Source organism: Hevea brasiliensis, chromosome 17 (assembly GCF_030052815.1).
Source record: "Hevea brasiliensis isolate MT/VB/25A 57/8 chromosome 17, ASM3005281v1, whole genome shotgun sequence".
NCBI lineage: Eukaryota > Viridiplantae > Streptophyta > Magnoliopsida > Malpighiales > Euphorbiaceae > Hevea > Hevea brasiliensis.
This window is the reverse complement of record NC_079509.1, coordinates 3696106-3719901: the sequence shown is the minus strand read 5'-3', so window position 1 is coordinate 3719901 and position 23796 is coordinate 3696106. Positions and strand designations below refer to the sequence as shown.

Genomic DNA, 23796 nt, shown 5'->3' with positions numbered 1-23796 from the left:
GTGTCTATCATGTTTGTTATATGCCATGAGACTCACTATTCCATCTTATTTACATCTCATATAAATAACTTGTGAATAAATATGAATATAATTTTTCTGAATAAGTCATATATTGTAAACCTATTTATGATACTTTGTGCTCGAAAAGTATAGCTATAAAAAAAAAGTTATATTTTAACTTATTTTAAGTAATTCTTTTTAAATTATAAACTAAACACTTGTGTCTGTTTACAGGTTTAACTGATCATAAGCCAACCCAAACATCCCTTCTGCGACGGGCACAGTACAGACTACCCGTTGTCTCAGAGATTATACTATCGACAGCTTCTCTTGTTTATAGAGTTGTTCCCTTCTCTGTATCTCCAATGGCGTCCGATCTCGGAATGAAGGCCAAGGAGGCTTTCGTCGACGATCACTTCGAGCTGGCGGCCAACCTCTTAACGCAGGCCATCGCCCTTAACCCCAGCAACGCCGGCTCTACGCTGATCGTGCTCAGGCCAATATCAAACTGAACAATCTAACCGGTTTTTTTTTTTTTTTTTTATTGTTTTTCCTCGTGTTTGTTACTATATTCAACTGTTTTCTTGGTGATTTGAAAACTTTGGCATTGAACTCAATTGCTTAACTGTGATACTTGTCAAATTGATATCCTTCAAGAGTACTTAGGCGTTGTTTGGGAGAATTTTCAATTCTTGTTTCAGTTTGAAATTCACATTGGATGTAGTCAGTTTTTGTAATTATGCATAGAAAAACTTGTGCTATTGTATTGTTCTGATCGGATAAGAAAAAAGGATGTCTAATTTCTTCCTATGATATTTAGAGGCCGTTGCTGATGCAAACAGAGCAATTGAGTGGGATCCTTCGATGGCTAAAGCTTACTTACGCAAAGGGTTAGTACATTTGACTACTGATTAGATTTGGTTTCTTGTTTTTCTAAGAGAGAATACGTTTGTTTAGATTTTTCATTAAATAAATGGAAAATCCCTTGACTGTATATGCGAGTAGAATGCAATTTCTGTTTTAAATTGGTTTAAATTATTAGGGCTGTATGGTTGCGTAATTAAACTACTGCATGGTTGATGATTTCTGAAATAAATAGAAGTTGTGCCTTGTGCAGTTTGCAGTATCACTCTCCCAAATTCTATTCAATGATTATTATTATTATTATTATTTTCCAGCATTAGGGTTCTGTTACTTTTAGTTCAATGATGACGAATGAATGGGTTACGAGAGTTATTCTTTGCTGCAAGAGTGGATATTTTGAGAATTTTTCTGGTTCTTCCTATATAGTATATACTCATCTATAAGAAATTTCATTTTTACCTTTCTATCCATCATGACCTCCACTTTGATGCAATCTTCACTCCTCTGCCATTGGCCTTGCATCAATCTGGCAACCACTGTCAACACAACAATCTATATAACTTAATCATATGGTCACTATGACAACAATAGTGATGTGCACCAGGCCCATCGCTATCACACTTTTGATATCTTCAGTGCCATAGTTTCTTTTATCATTTCTCCAATAATTGCCTTAATGACATCTTGTAAATTTTTTTAGATTGGATGTATAACATGCATGAAATGCTAAATCTTGTTGATTAGGTAGCTGAGTTTCATAAATGAGCCCTGGAGTTTTTGTTAGCATATCTTCATAACTTCAAGTTCTAATTTTAGTTCTAGTTTCAATTGTATATTTGTATTAGCTGATGCATGTATTACATTACTCTCATGCAGAACTTGGGCCAGCTCCGTTCCCTTTCCTTTCGTCTTCTATGCTTGTGCTCTCTTACTCGCCTGGCTAGTGGCTACCCCGGCGCACAGGTATGTCTTTCTATCCTCTACGCTTTCTTTCTTATTTATGAAACTCAGTTTTGCCACCAACAAATCTCAATTGAGGAAATTCCTTAAACCTTACCCGCCAAAATCTTAAAAAACGGAAAATTTAGATGACTCAAAGCCTTTGATTTGGTTGTCATTTCCTTCGTTTTCCCAATCAAACGGATCATTATGATGTAATCTCTAATCATATAACTCTCACAACTCTAGCATCAGGTCTCTGTAATTTCCATCTCCTTTATGAACTGAATTATAGTCAGATTTTAGTCTTAATCAATCGAATTTAAGATTTATTATGTACTTATATGAATGATTAGATTCTCATCCTAATTTTGATTGTCTAGGGATTGGGCTATACATTTTTTGAAGTCTATTTCATCTGGGAAGATAAAAGTATGCAATTTTTTGGAGGATCAGATATCAGTCCATCGCCACCAACAACAACAGCGTCAGGGAACAATGCGCACATGATGTATGTGTTCAATAGGAATGGGGTGTGCTTGCTTTACAGGGAGTGGATTCGCCCACTTCATACCCTCAATGCGCAGCAGGACCATGAGCTTATATTTGGTCTTCTTTTTTCTCTCAAGTCTCTAACTGCCAGGATGGATCCCACGAGGCTTAGTTTCTATTTGTAATCCAACCATATTTCATATCTTGGATGCTTTCTTTTTTGGAGGTCTGTGTAGATTTGGTTGCTGCTTGATTTTGGAGTCATTGAATGTTAATTGTATCTGATCTAGGTGCTCCGTTGCTAATTAGGTTACTGATTAAATTTCCTAATTTTGATTGAAGAAACAAATTGCTACATTTGAGATTGACTTATAACCATTAACAAGTTTTGTGCTAGGGACATTTCATAGTGGCAGTAGTGCACAAGTTAGGTCTGCTATTTGAACCATTTATTTTGTCTTAATTTACTTATCTGGAGTTCTTGTTTGGGTGCAGTGCAGAGAAAGGAAACCTTGGAATGCCTCAGTTGCCTGGCCAAGGTTGTTCATTCCACAGCTTTCGTACAAATACTTACAAACATAGTTTCATGGAAAGGCCTTGTGGGATAAAGGTTAGCTTGTGTTCTTGATATGCTTTGTTGTTAATGAAATCATGAAGTGCAATGAGCATACAGATCTGAGTCATATAGAATGGAAAATCCAAGGATTATGACCACATAGTTTTTAAGGTTGTATCAGTTTTATCCCTTTTGAGGCTTTGACTCCTTGTTGCATACTCTTCTTTTGACCTTATTCATATGGCCAAGCATTATAGTACTTGGTGAAAAATGGCCTTCAGTTTGATAGTACATGAACTAATACTGTTGAAGCATACTTGAGTTTGTGCTTATAAATTTTCAAGTTACTACCAGTAGAGGGCAACTTTTCTGTATATATTTGCTATTTGATTGTGAGTTTGCCTCTATATATTGCTTTGTGTGGAGTTGTTTTATATGTTTATTTAACATGTGTGCAGATTATTTTGGTTACTCATCCCTGGACCGGTGATCTACGTGAATCCCTAAAGTACATTCACAACTTGTATGTTGAATATGTTGTCAAAAACCCCCTCTATACTCCTGGAGCTCCTATCAGGTAACAAATGTATTTTTTTATCATTTTGAACTAAATTATAGAAGCTGCTTCATGCAGAAATGTTAGTATTTTTTTCTCTTAAGACCTCATTGTGGTGGGGCTTAAACTCAGTAAATATAAAATGTCTTTATATCCTAAAACCTGTGAATGGATCTTTTCCTCCAAAAACCTGAAAAAATAACTTTAAATTTGATTTGGTTATTGCGAACCTTGGTTCAGTCTGATTGGATTATTCTCAATCCAATCTTCATGGGCTTGGTTTGAATATTTTATTCAAGCTCAAGCTCAAGCTCAAGCTGGTGCTGAAATAATTTATGAACACTCCTGCTGGCTACCAATGTAGGCACACCTTATGATTTGTTCAGTTAAGTGAATTATGAAAAGACACATTATTGATCTAAATTTGGATGCTTCTATGTTTTGTTACTTAATATCAAGATTAACTGTTGACTTAAATAATCTTTTAGTTCTCTTGAGGAGTTGAGGTGTTTAACCAGGCATTGATGGCTTGTGCCATGATAATTTATTTGTACACCCTATTTAATGATACTGGATCAACTACACTAGTCATTTTCTCAGAATAATGAGTTTTTAAAATGTGAATCTCAGAATCTGACTACAACTCTGTTAATCAAATAATAAAGAAATCAGCAAAAATTTGTTCCTGGCTTGAGAAACAAAACTGGGCTTGACAAAGAGTAGGATGTGATCTGGTAAAATATGCTGAATCTTATGATTTCAAGGTTGGTTCATGTAGTTTATGACTTTATGTTGATGTAAAATATAACGTCATGTGAGGTGAGTTTTTGGGCCTTTCCTTGCTTCTTTTCTCTTTCCCAGTGCTTGTTGGATCTGAAGTGAAGTGAAAACCATTGTTTGTAAATTGTATTACTGCTGGATGTTATGCATCTTTATTAGATGCATATACTTTAGAAGGAATATGACTGGGTTCCCTTGGCCACTTGTTCAAGTGGTAAGATGGTAGAATAGGGAAAATTTTATTGGCATTTTTTTTCTTGTAGTTCCTTTTGATCTTTTATTAAGCTGTTACTTACATCAGACACTGGCTTTGTTTAAGATTCCCAAGCTGTAGGCTAATTTTTTACCTGATGCACTTGTATTTGCTTTGTGTATGTGTGAGTTGTTCAATACCTCTCTTGATCAATATATAAGGAGCATAGCCTAGTTCGCAAGTAGAATACAGTTGCTGTAATCTGGCTATACACTCAAACGAAACGTGAAAATTTGACCCTGAAGGTCAGTGGACTTGCATATTTTGCGGATACAATTTTGAAATGTTATGGAATTGCAATAGTCAATCCTTTTCCTCTGTGCAACGATGGATTTACTTAACAATATGCTGTGCCAGCCTATCCTTTTCTTTTGAGGACTCGAAGACGTATGGTTCTATTGTATATTCCATCATTAGGATTTAAGAAATCCCATTTTTGTAAGAAAACGAGATTGTGTATCTAAAAATGTTGGAGTTCGCATTATAGTCATTCTTCTTATAACTCCCCACAAGATACAGAGGCTCCAATTTTTTTTTCAATTATTATTAAGTATTTTGCACAAATTTTTTACTTTTTAAGAAAGAAATACCAAAAAAAAAAAATTATATTGCCTTTTGTAATTTAAGCAGATTTTTCTTCCTTTCCTCGCTTTGATAAATAGCATAAAATAATTTACAAAGTAGAAATATAATAACAATGGAGTCATTATTGACCTGAATTTCCTTGTGTTACAAGCACATAAAATAATATTCTGTCTCTCTCAGAGCTACGTGGGACTCTATTGTAAAATTAGCCATTGTTATTATTTTTTGCTGGAAGATTAGCCCTTGGTGTGGTTGGTTTATTTCTTTTTTTTTTGAACGTAGTGCAAAACTTTTTTTTCTTTTAAAGCAAGGCTACGTCATGATTTAAGCAAGTACAAATGGAGAAGAATACAAGACAGAAAACAAAACTATGTTTGATAGCGATCGCTGGGCAATACAACCGATAGCCATGGATGAGGTTGTAGTTCTCTACCCCTCACCGGCTATAGGCCACTTGATATCTATGGTAGAGTTAGGCAAGCTTATACTCTCCTACCAACCTTCCCTTTCCATTCACATCTTCATTACCGCTGCACCTTACAGTGCAGGCTCCACTGCCCCTTATATTGCTGAAGTGGCTGCCACCATTCCTTCAATCTACTTCCACCATCTTCCCACCATCACCCTCCCTCCCACGACAATCACTCATCATGAAACGCTCACCTTTGAGGTCCTCCGGCTCAGCAAGCCTCATGTCCGCCAAGCCCTTCTGTCAATCTCCAAAAGCCAATCCATTAACGCCGTAATTATGGATTTCTTCTGTGCTGCTTCTCTCTCTGTTGCCTCTGAACTCAACATCCCTGGTTATTTCTTCTGTACTTCCTGTGCTGCGTGTCTTGCTCTTTTCCTTTATCTTCCGACCATTCATGACAACACTACCAAAAGTTTCAAAGATCTTGACACTTTTCTCCATGCTCCGGGTGCTCCACCAGTACTGTCCACTGACATGCCAAAGCCAATGCTTGATCGCTACGATAAGGCCTATGAATACCTTTTAGAGTTCACTACCTGCCTTCCCAAATCTGCGGGAATTATCGTAAACACCTTTGAATTGCTTGAGGCCAGAGCTGTAAAGGCAATATCGGATGGATCATGTGTGCCCAATAGTACCACACCATTTGTTTACTGTATCGGACCCTTAATAGTGACCAAGAATAGAAATGATGGTGTGCCAGAGTGTTTAACCTGGCTTGATTCTCAACCAAGTCGAAGTGTTGTTTTTTTGTGTTTTGGTAGCTTGGGGTTGTTCTCAAAGGAACAATTAAGAGAAATAGCTATTGGGTTGGAGAGAAGTGGACAGAGGTTCTTGTGGGTGGTGCGTAATCCGCCATCTAATAACCACAGCTTAGCGATCTCACCCCAGGCAGATCCAGATTTGGAATCATTGCTCCCTGATGGTTTCTTGGATCGTACCAGGGAGAGAGGATTTGTGGTGAAGTCATGGGCTCCACAGGTAGCAATATTAAATCACAACTCGGTGGGCGGGTTTGTGACTCACTGTGGGTGGAACTCAGTGCTTGAGGCGGTGTGTGCAGGAGTGCCAATGGTGGCATGGCCGCTGTATGCAGAGCAAAGGTTCAATAGGGTGTTGCTGGTGGAAGAAATTAAAATTGCTTTGCCAATGAAGGAATCAGAGAACGGGTTTGTAACTGCAATAGAGGTGGAGAAGCGAGTCAGTGAATTGATGGACTCGGAGGCAGGTAATTCAGTTAGGGAGCGAACCATTGCCATGAAAAAAGGAGCCAGGGCAGCAGTGAGCGAGGGTGGTTCATCTCGTGTTGCATTGTCCACACTGGTGGAGTCATGGAAACGTAAATGAGTTGAGTGCGTCTGCTCTGCTTTACTGTGTACATAATTGATTTTTTTTTTTTAAATGTTGCTTGCTTGGATGGTGTGTTTTTGCGTGTAATAAATAAAATACGAAGAGAAAACTCATCCAGCTAAGGAGAGGTTCTTTTCATCCTTCCTCTATGTGGGCATCGCACTTTAAAAGTTGACTAGTTCTGTTTGTATGTATGGCTACAGTATCTGTATGAAAATGACCTGATGTTTGTAGCTCAAAATCCATACTATAAGTTTTGATTATTAAATATTAATTTATTTGAAAGTCTCTCTATGATTGACTCCCTCACCAATAATTCAAAACGACCAAGTGGTGGAACTTAGAGCGAAAGAAGAAAATTCATTTAAGATTAAGTAGGTAAAGTGAAGAGTACATGTGAAAATTGGGTTAGGGATTGCATTTAAAAGAGATATTGTGCAGCATATTAGAGGTAATTTCATGAGTAGCCATATTACATAACCTTTTGACAAAAGAAAAACTAACAGAGGAGAAACGATCTGCTAATCGTTTGATATCGTTACCAGCACCATGAATTTCTTAGGGACAAGGACCTCCATGAAGGACTTGATAACAATATCTGAATCTCCTTCAAGAATGATATTGTTGAAGCCATTTGATTTAGCTAACAGAATGGCTTCTCTACATGCTAATGCTTCCAACGCCAAAGGAGAATAGATTCCTCTAACAATTTTGGCTTTCCAACCAAGAATTTTGCCAATGTGATTTAGACATAATGCTGCTATTGAGTCTTGCCTTGCCTTTGCATCTACCCCTGCATCAAAATTAATTTTTATAACTCCATCAGGAGGAGTCCTCACACTGGTGTTGTGCTACTGGGGTGATGTAAAATGTGCTCTGAAGAATTGTTAAATTCATTGAAATGCTTGTCTGCCATATTCAAAACATCTTGGAAGCTTCTGTTTTGATTATTGAAACAACTCATTTCGACACTTCCAAATCTGCCACATGATAAACACACTTGCACCAGAAATTCTCTTCCTTGGGCATGATTTGAGAGATCAGCTTCAAGGCGAGTCCAGCAATCGGCCATTGAGCTACCCTGAATATAAGTTGACCGAAGACGCAGGGGAGAATGGATCCAGACGGATGCAGCTTTTGGACACCCAAAGAAAACATGGTGGGTTGATTCTATTTGCCCGCAGAACTTACAAGAGCTGTCAACATGAGGAATTCTTTGTTGAATAAGTTCTCGAGTTGGGATATTATCCGAAAGAATACTCTATAAATATATAGATAATTTACTTGGAATCGGTAATCTTCATATATATATATATATATATATATATATATATATATATATATATATATTTTTTTTTTTTTTTTTTTTTTCCAGAAAGCAACATTATGAATATTGGCATTTGGACTTGGAGCTCCTCTCTTGTTCTCTAGCTTATCATGATGAATTTTTCGTGCAATACAGTATCCAGACTTAACCGAATAAGGCCCAAAACGATCATAGTGCCAAACTAATTTGTCTTGTTGCCGAAACAAATACACTGGGATGGAAAGAATGTTGGAGATTTCATTATCTTCAAAATTGTCCTTGAGAATTTGTCTATTCCAAGCAGTCTTATTTTGATGTTTCTTTCCATCAACTGAATGGGTGAACATAAAAAAAACAATGTTCTTACCACTGATCAAATCATAAAATTTTGATTCAAAGTTTTTTTTTTTTTTTAATTTATTTAGTTTTAATTGAGATTTGAATTTAATGTTTTTATTTATAACTCTGAAATTGATTTTAATATTATTAAATTAAAATTTATTAATAAATTTAATTATTGATTACTTTATTCCAGTTTTTTAGTGGTAAGGGCTCCCGGCTTATCTTGGTATCAGAGCCTGGTTATGATTGTATTATACATACTTCATTGGTAAGTAGGGGAGAAATCTTCAAACTCTTGTATTTCTTAATTTCAGATCACGCTTTCGCCATCTTCTTTTACCTTGGTATATCTACTGAAACCAAGAATCGCTTAACTCCTTCTTAGAAGGTAGAGCGATCTCTGGCCACAACGCCACGTACCAAATATGGCTTGTCAAACACCTAATCCTGTTTCTGAAACTCATCTCCAAACCCCTTCTCCCTCAGAGATTGTTAACCTCACTTCTTCTCTTTCTTTTTCTTCACCACTTCGACGAAATATCCACTTTACCTGAAGATGCTCAGGTTGGAGAATCCCTCCTTCCTCTTCTCAGTCCATACAACATCTATAGACGATCTGGATCTTTAACCAGATCTATCAGATCTCTCATTTCATCTCGAAGATCTTTGTCAAAAGAATATGTTCAGGCCTCCAGAATGGACCAATGCTCTCTCCAGAGTTCATCTGCTGAACAATATGTGACGCTAGAAATCCCTCCGCAGCTCATCCCCAGATGGAGACAAGAAGGGTTTTCTCATCTTCACTTTGGAGCTGTACGACTTATCCTCAGTCTACATGGGAGACGAGGTCTTCCAGTTACAGCTAGAGTGTCTCTCCTTGATACACGATTCTTGCAGTATGAACATGCGGTTATAGGAACCTGCCTCACCACTTTGCATGCTGGGAGCGTGGTGTTGACATTCTTCCCAAACTATAATCTCTCTCTAAGAGATCCACATCTTAGCACCGCCTCTTAAAGTTCGTGTTCAACTCATCAAGGCCGCCAGTGACCTCTTCGATGATGGCCACCTTACACCATCAAATTATCTACGATTGCAAGATCATGTCAGAGATCTTTCACACCATCTGCTCCAATGATGCTCGCTTGTATTAGCGACATCAAACCACCCAAACAATTGTTCAGATACCTAGGCAACTGACTAGAATTGAGCTTGAACATCTCATTCCAAAGGATTGGTTAACCAATTACGAAAGGCTTCATTCAACCTCTCAGCCAATCCAGACATCGAGTCCTCTTCGTAAGAAACCCCGATGGAACAGTGCACTAACGCTTCAACCTCCTCGGACTCTACAGTGCTCTTTGCTGTATTCCGCACTCATGATGGTCCAGCCATTAGAAAAGGAGCAAGACTATTATCCCATTGGAGCAAGAATAACTGCACAATCATTACATCTATCCTCAGAAAATAGATGGTCACTGCCCCTGGGATCTCCCAGGTTCTGGAGCATGCGATGAAGATTGTGATTGTCAAGACAATTACTGGGAAAATGAATATGACCATCCCCTGTCTGATAGAAATTGGAGGAAGCTCACCAAACAAACAAGAAGAGCCTCTTGCAAGCCACAACAAGTTCTCAGCAGAGACTATCCAGATAGTAGCCCATGGATTGGTATCCATGAGGAAACCAAACAGAAGAAGCCTCTTCCTATCTATGAGCTTGCCCTTGAGATCATCAGAAAGGAAGGAAAGAAACTACCGCCTCTTAAACCAGTTTCTTCTCCTCCTCCTGCACTTCCCCTAGTACAACCTTGTATGATGTTCTCACCGCCTCCTATGAAGCGCATTTTCCTCCATTAGCACAATAGACCACCAAAGAAACCAAGATCTCCACCAGACCTTTCAGTCACTCAACTAAGATTGATAGTGTAGGTCAAACACCCCCAATAACTCAAGTCAAGAAGTTTTAAATCGCAAACCAAGAATGTCATTGTCTGTAACAAGACGCTACAAACAGATTGATTCCAAGATTGACCAGTCCTCACCAGACTCAAAGATGTTGATCAAAAGATTGACTCCTTCACCGCTTTTGCCCAAAACATGTATAAGGATCTCCAAAGCGCACTACCCAAATTGATAGAGATCTCAAGGCTTTGATCCAAAGAACGGAGATTTGGTGTAGAATTCAATCAAAAGGAACAGAAATAAGAAGGTCAAGAAACAATTAGCCCAAGTTGAAGCAGACTTGCACAAGCCCACGTAAGCTCCATTTCTTTCAGCCCATTCAGCCCTTTCTCTGCCCAAACAACTTCTAACCCTTTCCTTCCTACACCTGAACCTGCTTACTCCCCTTTTGGACCTTTTAACTATTCATATGAACCACCTCCAACATATCATCCATCTCCTTTGTTCAAACCTACTCCAACACCTGCCAGGTATGAGCAAAAGAGTCCATCTTCCTCAGAAGAATCCCATCCTTCAAAAAGGAAGATTGATAAAGGGAAGGACAAAATGTATCATGATCCTCCTCCACAGCATATGGTGTCTATACCCTCTGAGCCAGAACCAGAAGAAGATTCTTCTGAAGACTCGTCTGATGATAGTGAGGACGGACGAATGGATATCACGACATCGCCATGGTCGATCCTCAGCCAACAGCCTCCCAAACAGGTCCTTCACCAACCACAGATTCTACCAGTGGCACTACAGGCCCTACAGGGCCTCCTCAAGACCCCCATGTTGAAATTCCTGATGATGAACCAATTCTAGACTTTGGGCTACCAGGCGCTCCACAACAGGCCAGCCCAGCCAGCCCATGGTTCACCTTGGATGATGTTCCCCCATCAAGATGGAGAGACCGTCTTGCAGAATTTAAAGCTTGGCTTGATGTCCAAATGCTCCGGGAAGGTGCTGACTCCCATGCTATACTCAGAGAATTCATCTCTCGAACAGTTGGCACACTACAAGACTGGTTTTCCTCCATTGGAGAATATCAAAAAGCTCAATTTTGCCACCTGACTCCCTTACAAGCAATCAACGCTCTCTTTGCTGAGTTTCTGGGAGATGCATCCTTATACAAAGAAGCGCTTAAGACAAGAGTTCTTTGATATGCGCCGTTCTTTGAAAAGATCGACATTGAGAAACACTATCGCGCATGACTCAACGTTATTATCCGCTTAATGGTTACAATGATGTCAACCTCCCAAGATACCTATATTGCCTCCCCGCCGTAAGCATTGCAAACTAACTCCATAGAAGTATTGTCGCTACCGTAAGAGCGATGAATGCTATCACCATAGGAGAAATCCATCAAATGACTCGCTTGTCCGATAAAATGTGCGAACAAATGTAAGCCGCTCAAAGATATCATTGACAACAGTAAAGCTTTGAAGAATGTATGCCAGAAGTCTCACCTTGCCATTAAATGCAAGGAGAAGAATTGTGAATGCAAGACAAAGAAGAAAGCACATTACAAGAAGCATCCTTCTGGATTCAAACCCCCTTTCAAGCAAAAGAAAGGAAGAAGGTCACGATACTTTCAAAGAAAAGAACGGGTACAAAGAAGTCCGAAGGTGTTATATCTGTGGCAATCGAGGCCATTATGCCAAGAATCGCCAAGAAACCCTAATAAGGCGCTTAAGCTATTACAACACATACAAAGCAGCTTCTCACATATCCTCGAACATGATGATGTTGAATCCTGTTCTCTCAACAGATGAGCCCGATGAGGATACGCTCTTTGCCCTTGAGTAGACATCGGATCGTAAGAAGATTACTCATTCACTTCGTAAGAATCCAGCTCGCATAATCAAGCCCATTACCCGCCTTACCCGCCCAACATATCCAATCCTCCCAATCCACCTATGGCCCGACACTATTCCAATTCCTTTAGTCCCGATCCATATTCTTCCAAGTAAGTATGAACGCCCATTAGTGTCATTGGCTTCTGGATACCTGGCTCACAAAAGCATGATGAACCCACCATCTTACCCTCGTAATCCGGGTCCTCATGAAGAATACTTTAAGGTCAGCAGATGGAAACGTTTTCAAAACTAGCCTTATCACTAAGCACCCAATTGGAATCCAGCTTCTTCCCCACTTGTATCCTTTGGACTAGGGTCATCTGCCTGATCTTCCCGACAAGGATCTATTGATAGGCTTTGACTTGTACCAACAAAGTAAGCATTTGAAGATCCTCCCACAGATTGAAATATAAGAGGAGCTTTCACCATTTACTGGCCCCAAGGTTATATTCTCTGGCCGATGCCTCAGCTGAGTTCCAAGAACACAAGGAGCTGCTCTTGCGGTCCTGTGCTGATTCCCATGCACATTTTCATCATCACCACCCCCTGTGGCAGAATCCGGATTTCTTTGTCAATCTTCCGTTCAAGCTTAATGAAGATATCAATCCGACAAAGGCATCACACCCGGGGATGAACCCTACAGACTTGGCTCTAGCCCAAGAAGAGTGCAAACACTCCTCCAAAGAAGGTCTCATAGAACCCACATCTTCTCAGTGGGCCTGCCAGGCCTTTTATGTTGAAAAAAGATCTGAGCGATTAAGAGGAAAGAAACGGCTTGTCATTGACTACAAGCCCCTCAACCACTTCCTTCAAGATGACAAATTCCCGTTACCAAAGCCTGAGGCCTTGTTCACTCAACTGCATGAAGCCCATATCTTCTCAAAGTTTGATCTCAAAGTCGGTTTTTGGCAATTGGGTATTAACCCTCCGATAGGCCCAAGATCGCATCGCATTCCTACGGCCCAATACCAATGGACGTCCTTCCATTCGCCTTAAGACGGCCCCATCGCTTTTCCAAAAGGCCATGACAAGGATATTTGAGCCCATACTACACAAAGGTTTTATCTACATAGACGATATCCTTCTCTTCTCCAAAGATGTTACGCCCATAGGACACTCCTCCACATTCCAACAATCGTGGATTCCTATGGAATTATGCTATCGTAAAAGAAGAGCTCATCGCCCAAATCGACATCGACTTCCTTGGAATGAAATTCAAGGATGGAAAATACCAACCGACCTCACATTGCGTAAGAATTATCAAGTTTCGATAAGGACTTGACAAGAAACAAATACAACAGCCTTGGTATTATCAATTACATCAGAAGTTTATCCCGCATGTGGCCGCCACACTTGCCACCACAAAGATGCTTAAAAAGGATCCCCACCATGGAGGGAAGAATGACATGTGCAATAAAAATTAAAAGAAGTGGCCTTAAACCCGCCACCACTAAAGATTCCCAAAGATTGGATGCCGTGATCCTTCAGATCGATGCTAGTGACACCCATCAAGTGCAGCCTCATCGAAGAAATTCAAGGAGAAAAGCATATCTCATGACATGCTAGTGGAGAGTTCCTAACCTCAAAAACATTATCATTCACCTATAAAGAGATATTGGTCACAAAATGGGATAAAGAGATTCGAATTTCATCGATTGGCCACCACTTCATCGTGGTCATGGATACTCATCCTTCCCAAAGGTTCTAGACTTCAAAACAAGTCTCTTCCCGAACCACAATTACTGAGGCTTAAGGACTGGTTCGCCAAGTATAAATTCACAGTCCAGCATATCAAAGGGAAGCACAACTTGGTTCCTGACCTCCTATCCAGACCAAAAATCCTTCACCTAATCCAAGCTTCCTCTTCACTCCCTTGATCCTCATGGCATCATCCTCATCCTCCACATACTCCAGCTCCAATGCACGCTTCTGGTTCCTACTCTGCATGCTTTTCCCGGATGTTCACCAAACCAAATTTATCTCAAAATGGCTAAGTTCGCAAGGGATCATCTATTTCACTACCCGAGTGCAAGAAACACCCTAAGGGGATTACTCCTCCTCGACTGCCTTTATCCCCGATAACCCTTTCTCACCGCTTTAGTATCCAACCCGGCAGAACTCATCCTAGAAGAACTATGGCTCCTCCGTGCATGGTTACACTCTATTCCACAGACTGAATTCCTCATGGCCTCAGACGCATGTTATGAACAATACTAATGTGACTCTCCCGTCTGCATTTCTAGAATGGTTCAAGCCCATTTCAAAGATGGCGCTACAAACAAGCGCATCATAGACACCCATGGAATAGAAGATAGGCCCATCGCTACTCAAATTTCAACATCGTGACCTTGTTCATTTTTCACGTGCCTTTCTCTAGAAGGCCCGATGGACTCCTCCGACCTGCACATCAATACGAATAGAGGACCTACGAAGGATCAATTATTGACAAAGATGCCATGGGACCCTTGAGAAGACAACTAGCCGAGTACCTTTGTGAAATCAATAGTTACTTTTGTCTAGTGCCTCCCATGTGAGTTGTACATCACTCGGTCCCATCCGATCCTCACCGATGAGCCTATTGACTGACCCATCCCATGTGGCAAGATTCTCAGATCCAATGGACACAGAGTCACGAGATGCCATTCAGAAGCGGACCCACCATCTCCTGCTCACCAACAAGGCCAAAGGACTTTTTGGAATCGACTGATGACTCGACTTTGACACCTCAACTGGCCCACCACTCCTTGATAAAAGCAAAAGTTTGTCAATAATGTAATAATGTGTGTTTGTCTTTATTTATGTTGCTTTAAGAGTGTTTCAGAGCGCTTTCTAACCGTTGCTCAGTAATGTCAAAAGCCTCCTCGCCTATATAAGGAGTTGCTCTCTTCAGTTGTAATCAGACTTAGTTCCCTTTTAATAATATCCTCTGAAGTTCTCTTCTATGGCTTTCTAAACTCTTCTCCTTCTCTCCGAAAACCTTTGAATGTGTATCATACTCTTATAATCAGAGATACGTATGCTCTACACTTGCCTCTTTAAGAGGATCCTGTGTATCAGAAATATCTTTGTTTTGACATTAAGGTGCGACGGTCCCGTTATCACATGTGTAATGAACAAAAGGGCACAGCCAGAGAGTACCTATGGAGAGGGAAGAGGCATAGCATGAGTTCATTATATGTGTGGTAAGGGCTCCCGGCTTATCTTGGTATACCCAACACTAATTTATCGCACTCAATCTAAATTCCATAATTGCCCATTGAACCTACTTTCGTTATTTGAATACTTTATTAATGAATGTGGTTTTTTTTTGTAATTTGAAAGTTTATAATTTTAATAATGACTTAAATATTTATAAATTATAATTAATTTCCTAAAAAAAATTAATATTAATGCAATTTTTTATAAAAATATTATTTATTTTTTTTTTCAGAAAATTGGTTTAATATTTTATTTCCAATTCAATTTATAAATATTCAAAATTGGAAATAAATTATTAAAAACTGTCTATATATGTGCACTAAATTATTAAAAATACAGTCGGTATATGTGAACTCCACCTAAGTAGTTTGCGTCTAGCCGGTCCCAAGCCCGGATAAAGGTGGAGGGTTGCTGTAGGTGACAACCAGCGTTATAAACGTTGGGGCATCCTCTACTAACGACGCGCTACATCGGAGCTCGGGTGTAGTGAGAAATATGCAAGGGTATAGGGCATTCACCGAAAGCGATGCGCCATGCCAGCGCCCGGGTGTGGTGTTAAGTGAGCAACGGTTCCTACATCATGGACGAGTGTGGATAAAGAAGTTAGTCCATAGAACAGATAGTAAAACAGATGGTGGAATAGAACACAAAATAGACATAGAAAATAATAGAAAATATCATAGAAGGAGACCAATTAGAAAGGAGCAGGATAGGAGGAGGATCAGGGTTGGTACTTGGAATGTTGGATCACTTACAGGAAAATTAATGTAGCTTGTGGATACCTTGGAAAGGAGAAGGGTGAATATTACTTGCATTCAGGAGACTAAATGGGTAGGAGAGAAAAGTAAGGAAGTGGGTAATTCAGGGTACAAACTGTGGTCTACCGGAAAGGAGAGAAACAAGAATGGAATGGGCATAATCATATACAAGACATTGAAAGACGCAATAATAGCTGTGAAAAGGGTAGGAAATAGAATTATATTAGTAAAGCTAGTACTAGAAGGAGAAATAATAAATATAGTTAGTGCTTATGCCCCATAAATAGGACTAGACAGTGAGAGTAAACAAAAGTTTTGAGAAGATATAGATGATTTAATGCAAAGCATATCGAATGAAGAGAATGTTTTCATTGGTGGAGATTTGAATGGACATGTAGGAAGTGATAGATAAGGTTATGAGAATGTTCATAGAGGTTTTGGTTTTGGCACTCGAAATTAGGAGGGAAAAAGCATCATGGATTTTGTTATGGCATACGACCTAATACTAGCAAATACCTATTTTATAAAAATAGAGTCACATTTAGTGACTTTCAAAAGTGGGCAACATAGAAGCCCAATCGACTTCCTCTTAACTAGTAAGACAAATAGAGCTCTATGCAAAGATTGCAAGGTCATTCCAAGAGAGGCTTTCGAAGGAGCGGAAGCATGAAAAACACAAGTTTATACCATTGAATTCAAAATTTTTTACCTAGGGTCACATGCATCATGCAAGATTTGTTTTTAATGATAAATAACATATTAAAACTCTTTTAATATGTTTTTAGATCTGTATTTGCCACTTAAGATTTTAGAATTAATCAGATTAATTTTAGAACCCTAGATTAAATCAAGAACAAGTGCACTAACCTCTTAATGCACTGCAGTGTGTTTGACACTTTTGAAATGCTTCTTTACGACACCAGATGTTGTCCCTCTAGCTTGTTCACACCAAGTTCACCCATGGCAGCCCTTGAACAGCTTCTAAAGCTTTTTCTATTAATTAGAAAAATTAAGTTTTACCTTTTAAGATATTAAAGATGTAAATAAGACACTAGAAACAATTTATAGTATTTTTAATTCAAGAGATTGTTTGTTAATCTCTTGGAATAGGTGAGAGATAAAGAAGAAGAGAAGGGAGAGCTTCTTGGGTGGCGGCACCAAGGATATCAGCTGCTAGTTGTTTTTTTTTTCTTTTCATAACAACACTTATATAATTGGTTCTAGGTTTAATTGACCCAATTACATTGTGCCAAGTGTCAAACCTATATTTAATCTTAATTTTAATCATCTTACATGATTAAAAGACATTTGACAAGCTTATGATGGTGACACATGTCACTCTGTGAAATGACCAAAATGCTCATGTGTCTCAATTTTGAGTTCTCAACCCAAAATAATTATTTTTCTTCTTCTAATCAATTTATATCAAATATAATTTAATTAATTAATCTCTATTAATTAATTTCTCATTAATTAAATTCATACTTAAACACTTTAAATATAAATTTAACTTATACTATACATCAAATAATCTAGATTTAGTTTCAAGCCATACTAGAGATTTTGCAATCTAATTGCAAACTAAACGTATTTAATTAATCAATTAAACTCTTTAATTAATTAATTAAATCATATTTAATTTGATAATTACTTATGTATGTGTGTGACTCACTAGACTCATCACTGATTGGCAATGAGACATGATATCAACTCTTAATATCATCAGAACTCTTTCTTACCATAAATAATTCCTCTAAATCATTTTATGCACCTCATAGACCATCGTTAACACCTAGCATAGCATGCCATGGCCACCCAATTAGTAATAAGGTTTACCTTAAATGAACCTATAATCATATGTTAACATGCACTAGAATCTCTCTGTTACAAAATTTCAATTCAAGCTGGAGTCATGGTTTATGTCAAACTCCATTTGCTATGAATATTATGTTCTCTTTTAATTCCAGTTCTTGATTAAAAGATTTTCTCATCAGAAACTCTTTTCTAACTAAATCAATCTGTCCTGACCAGGAACTTGAAACATCAAGAACAATTAAATGAATATAGGATTTTATTCCTATTTACTTAGAGGAACAGATTCCATCTTGATCAACACCTACCTCCATATATAACTAATAGGAGCCAACACATGCCCATATATCATACACAGTACAAGTATGAAAGCAATATCAAACTCAAACCACCTATATACAAGATAATTGTGCTATCTCAAGTCTAAAGATTATATGCACTTATATGATTTTTGATAATATATTGACAAGAGTAAACTCTATGTGCTTGTCATAAGTGTCACTGGTTCGGCCTACTTATCATGTTTAAGTGTCTATCATGTTTGTTTTATGGCATGAGACTCACAATTTCATCTTATTTATATCTCATATAAATAACTTGAGATCTGGATAAGCCATGTTTTTATTATGAAGTATTCTAGATTGTGAAACTATTTATGATAATTTATGCCAGAAAAGTATAGTTATAAAAAAAAGTTATATTTTAACTTATTTTAAGTAATTCTTTTAAATTATAAACTAAACACTTGTGACTGTTTACAGGTTTAACTGGTCATAAGCCAACCCAAACATCCCTTCTGCAAGGGGCACAGCACAGACTACCCGTTGTCTCGCAGATTATACTATCGACAGCTTCTCTTGTTTATAGAGTTGTTCCCTTCTCTGTATCTCCAATGGTGTCCGATGTCGGAATGAAGGCCAAGGAGGCTTTCGTCGACGATCACTTCGAGCTGGCGGCCAACCTCTTAACGCAGGCCATCGCCCTTAACCCCAGCAACGCCGGCTCTACGCTGATCGTGCTCAGGCCAATATCAAACTGAACAATCTAACCGGTATTTTTTTTATTGTTTTTCCTCGTGTTTGTTACTATATTCAACTGTTTTCTTGGTGATTTGAAAACTTTGGCATTGAACTCAATTGCTTAACTGTGATACTTGTCAAATTGATATCCTTCAAGAGTACTTAGGCGTTGTTTGGGACAATTTTCAATTCTTGTTTCATTTGAAATTCACATTGGATGTAGTCAGTTTTTGTAATTGTGCATAGAAAAACTTATGCTATTGTATTGTTCTGATCGGATAAGAAAAAAGGATGTCTAATTTCTTCCTATGATATTTAGAGGCCGTTGCTGATGCAAACAGAGCAATTGAGTGGGATCCTTCGATGGCTAAAGCTTACTTACGCAAAGGGTTAGTACATTTGACTACTGATTAGATTTGGTTTCTTGTTTTTCTAAGAGAGAATACGTTTGTTTAGATTTTTCATTAAATAAATGGAAAATCCCTTGACTGTATATGCGAGTAGAATGCAATTTCTGTTTTAAATTGGTTTAAATTATTAGGGATGTATGGTTGCGTAATTAAACTACTGCATGGTTGATGATTTCTGAAATAAATCGAAGTTGTGCCTTGTGCAGTTTGCAGTATCACTCTCCCAAATTCTATTCAATGATTATTATTATTATTATTATTATTATTATTATTATTTTCCAGCATTAGGGTTCTGTTACTTTTAGTTCAATGATGACGAATGAATGGGTTACGAGAGTTATTCTTTGCTGCAAGAGTGGATATTTTGAGAATTTTTCTGGTTCTTCCTATATAGTATATACTCATCTATAAGAAATTTCATTTTCACCTTTCTATCCATCATGACCTCCACTTTGATGCAATTTTCACTCCTCTACCATTGGCCTTGCATCAATCTGGCAACCACTGTCAACACAACAATCTATATAACTTAATCATATGGTCACTATGACAACAATAGTGACGTGCACCAGGCCCATCCCTATCACACTTTTGATATCTTCAGTGCCATAGTTTCTTTTATCATTTCTCCAATAATTGCCTTAATGACGTCTTGTAAATTTTTTTAGATTGGATGTATAACATGCATGAAATGCTAAATCTTGTTGATTAGGTAGCTGAGTTTCATAAATGAGCCCTGGAGTTTTTGTTAGCATATCTTCATAACTTCAAGTTCTAATTTTAGTTCTAGTTTCAATTGTATATTTGTATTAGCTGATGCATGTATTACATTATTCTCATGCAGAACTTGGGCCAGCTCCGTTCCCTTTCCTTTCGTCTTCTATGCTTGTGCTCTCTTCCTCACTCGCCTGGCTAGTGGCTACCCCGGCGCACAGGTATGTCTTTCTATCCTCTACGCTTTCTTTCTTGTTTACGAACCTCAGTTTTGCCACCAACAAATCTCAATTGAGGAAATTCCTTAAACCTTACCCGCCAAAATCTTAAAAAACGGAAAATTTAGATGACTCAAAGCCTTTGATTTGGTTGTCATTTCCTTCGTTTTCCCAATCAAACAGATCATTATGATGTAATCTCTAATCATATAACTCTCACAACTCTAGTATCAGGTCTCTGTAATTTCCATCTCCTTTATGAACTGAATTATAGTCAGATTTTAGTCTTAATCAATCGAATTTAAGATTTAATATGTACTTATATGAATGATTAGATTCTCATCCTAATTTTGATTGTCTAGGGATTGGGCTATACATTTTTTGAAGTCTATTTCATCTGGGAAGATAAAAGTATGCAATTTTTTGGAGGATCAGATATCAGTCCATCGCCACCAGCACCAACAGCGTCAGGGAACAATGCGCATATGATGTATGTGTTCAATAGGAATGGGGTGTGCTTGCTTTACAGGGAGTGGATTCGCCCACTTCATACCCTCAATGCGCAGCAGGACCATGAGCTTATGTTTGGTCTTCTTTTTTCTCTCAAGTCGCTAACTGCCAGGATGGATCCCACGAGGCTTAGTTTCTATTTGTAATCCAACCATATTTCATATCTTGGATGCTTTCTTTTTTGGAGGTCTGTGTAGATTTGGTTGCTGCTTGATTTTGGAGTCATTGAATGTTAATTGTATCTGATCTTGGCGCTCCGTTGCTAATTAGGTTACTGATTAAATTTCCTAATTTTGATTGAAGAAACAAATTGCTACATTTGAGATTGACTTATAACCATTAACAAGTTTTGTGCTAGGGACATTTCATAGTGGCAGTAGTGCACAAGTTAGGTCTGCTATTTGAACCATTTATTTTGTCTTAATTTACTTATCTGGAGTTCTTGTTTGGGTGCATTGCAGAGAAAGGAAACCTTGGAATGCCTCAGTTGCCTGGCCAAGGTTGTTCATTCCACAGCTTTCGTACAAATACTTACAAACTTAGTTTCATGGAAAGTCCTTGTGGGATAAACGTTAGCTTGTGTTCTTGATATGCTTTGTTGTTAATGAAATCATGAAGTGCAATGAGCATACAGATCTGAGTCATATAGAATGGACAAATCAAGGATTATGACCACATAGTTTTTAAGGTTGTTATCAGTTTTATCCCTTTTGAGGCTTTGACTCCTTGTTGCATACTCTTCTTTTGACCTTATTCATATGGCCAAGCATTATAGTACTTGGTGAAAAATGGCCTTCAGTTTGATAGTACAAGAACTAATACTGTTGAAGCATACTTGAGTTTGTGCTTATAAATTTTCAAATTACTACCAGTAGAGGGCAACTTTTCTGTATATATTTGCTATTTGATTGTGAGTTTGCCTCTATATATTGCTTTATGTGGAGTTGTTTTATATGTTTATTTAACATGTGTGCTGATTATTTTGGTTACTCATCCCTGGACCGGTGATCTACGTGAATCCCCAAAGTACATTCACAACTTGTATGTTGAATATGTTGTCAAAAACCCCCTCTATACTCCTGGAACTCCTATCAGGTAACAAATGTATTTTTTTATCATTTTGAACTAAATAATAGAAGCCACTTCATGCAGAAATGTTAGTATTTTTTTCTCTTAAGACCTCATTGTGGTGGGGCTTAAACTCAGTAACTATAAAATGTCTTTATATCCTAAAACCTGTGAATGGATCTTTTCCTCCAAAAACCTGAAAAAATAACTTTAAATTTGATTTCGTTATTGCGAACCTTGGTTCAGTCTGATTGGATTATTCTCAAACCAATCTTCATGGGCTTGGTTTGAATATTTTATTCAAGCTCAAGCTCAAGCTGGTGCTGAAATAATTTATGAACACTCCTGCTGGCTACCAATGTAGGCACACCTTATGATTTGTTCAGTTAAGTGAATTATGAAAAGACACGTTATTGATCTAAATTTGGATGCTTCTATGTTTTGTTACTTAATATCAAGATTAACTGTTGACTTAAATAATCTTTTAGTTCTCTTGAGGAGTTGAGGTGTTTAACCAGGCATTGATGGCTTGTGCCATGATAATTTATTTGTACACCCTATTTAATGATACTGGATCAACTACACTAGTCATTTTCTCAGAATAATGAGTTTTTAAAATGTGAATCTCAGAATCTGACTACAACTCTGTTAATCAAATAATAAAGAAATCAGCAAAAATTTGTTCCTGGCTTGAGAAACAAAACTGGGCTTGACAAAGAGTAGGATGTGATCTGGTAAAATATGCTGAATCTTATGATTTCAAGGTTGGTTCATGTAGTTTATGACTTTATGTTGATGTATAAGATTTAGTTGTAGTCGCTAGTAAATAACGTCATGTGGGGTGAGTTTTTGGGCCTTTCCTTGCTTCTTTTCTCTTTCCCAGTGCTTGTTGGATCTGAAGTGAAGTGAAAACCATTGTTTGTAAATTGTATTACTGCTGGATGTTATGCATCTTTATTAGATGCATATACTTTAGAAGGAATTTGACTGGGTTCCCTTGGCCACTTGTTCAAGTGGTAAGATGGTAGAATAGGGAAAATTTTATTGGAATTGTTTTTCTTGTAGTTCCTTTTGATCTTTTATTAAGCTGTTACTTACATCAGACACTGGCTTTGTTTAAGATTCCCAAGCTGTAAGCTAATTTTTTACCGGATGCACTTATATTTGCTTTGTGTAGGTGTGAGTTGTTCAATACCTCTCTTGATCAATATATAAGGAGCATAGCCTAGTTCGCGAGTAGAATTCAGTTGCTGTAATCTGGCTATACACTCAAACGAAGCCTGAAAATTTGACCCTGAAGGTCAGTGGACTTGCATACTTCGCGGATACAATTTTGAAATGTTATGGAATTGCAATAGTCAATCCTTTTCCTCTGTGCAACGATGGATCTACTTAACAATATGCTGTGCCAGCCTATCCTTTTCTTTTGAGGACTCGAAGACGTATGGTTCTATTGTATATTCCATCATTAGGATTTAAGAAATCCCATTTCTGTAAGAAAACAAGATTGTGTATCTAAAAATGATGGAGTTCGCATTATAGTCATTCTTCTTATAACTCCCCATAAGATACAGAGGCTCCAATTTTTTTTTTTCAATTATTATATTTTGCACAAATTTTTTACTTTTTAAGAAAGTAATACCAAAAAAAAAAATTTATATTGCCTTTTGTAATTTAAGCAGATTTTGTTTCCTTTCCTCGCTTTGATAATAGCATAAAATAATTTACAAAGTAGAAATATAATAACAAAGGAGTCATTATTGACCTGAATTTCCTTGTGTTGCAAGCACA

At 37.9% G+C, this 23796-nt stretch overlaps 3 protein-coding genes across 4 annotated transcripts; all 3 read left to right on the top strand.

The window, feature by feature from the left end:
- Positions 1-223: 223 nt before the first annotated feature.
- Positions 224-4952, top strand: LOC131169097 (uncharacterized). 2 transcript variants are annotated; one of them, XM_058139389.1, is made up of 6 exons: positions 224-524; positions 821-890; positions 1741-1827; positions 2187-2476; positions 2791-2905; positions 3310-3568. In XM_058139389.1, the coding sequence occupies exons 4-6, from the start codon at positions 2238-2240 to the stop codon at positions 3430-3432; spliced, it is 477 nt and encodes a 158-aa protein (XP_057995372.1). In that variant the 5' UTR covers positions 224-524; positions 821-890; positions 1741-1827; positions 2187-2237; the 3' UTR covers positions 3433-3568. The 2 variants fall into 2 exon arrangements, 1 of the variants encoding a protein (XP_057995372.1); XR_009145496.1 differs by having other exon boundaries at positions 224-890; positions 2187-2521; positions 3310-4952.
- A 469-nt stretch (positions 4953-5421) lies between these two features.
- Positions 5422-6996, top strand: LOC110658204 (UDP-glycosyltransferase 88A1). Its single transcript, XM_058139388.1, has one exon. The coding sequence runs from the start codon at positions 5435-5437 to the stop codon at positions 6842-6844; it is 1410 nt and encodes a 469-aa protein (XP_057995371.1). The 5' UTR covers positions 5422-5434; the 3' UTR covers positions 6845-6996.
- Positions 6997-18875: 11879 nt separating this feature from the next.
- Positions 18876-23566, top strand: LOC110658206 (uncharacterized). The gene is made up of 7 exons (XM_058139350.1): positions 18876-19117; positions 19405-19474; positions 20340-20430; positions 20790-21069; positions 21399-21507; positions 21913-22032; positions 23183-23566. The coding sequence occupies exons 2-7, from the start codon at positions 19449-19451 to the stop codon at positions 23232-23234; spliced, it is 678 nt and encodes a 225-aa protein (XP_057995333.1). The 5' UTR covers positions 18876-19117; positions 19405-19448; the 3' UTR covers positions 23235-23566.
- Positions 23567-23796: the final 230 nt, after the last annotated feature.

Coding starts and splice junctions, on each gene's coding strand:
- LOC131169097 (XM_058139389.1), top strand. CDS start 2,238: ATGCAATTTTTTGGAGGATCAGATATCAGTCCATCGCCACCAACAACA. Junction 2,477..2,790: donor ACGAGGCTTAGTTTCTATTT/GTAATCCAACCA, acceptor GTTTGGGTGCAG/TGCAGAGAAAGGAAACCTTG. Junction 2,906..3,309: donor AAAGGCCTTGTGGGATAAAG/GTTAGCTTGTGT, acceptor ACATGTGTGCAG/ATTATTTTGGTTACTCATCC.
- LOC110658204 (XM_058139388.1), top strand. CDS start 5,435: ATGGATGAGGTTGTAGTTCTCTACCCCTCACCGGCTATAGGCCACTTG.
- LOC110658206 (XM_058139350.1), top strand. CDS start 19,449: ATGGCTAAAGCTTACTTACGCAAAGG. Junction 21,508..21,912: donor GAAAGTCCTTGTGGGATAAA/CGTTAGCTTGTG, acceptor AACATGTGTGCT/GATTATTTTGGTTACTCATC. Junction 22,033..23,182: donor ACTCCTGGAACTCCTATCAG/GTAACAAATGTA, acceptor TGCTTTGTGTAG/GTGTGAGTTGTTCAATACCT.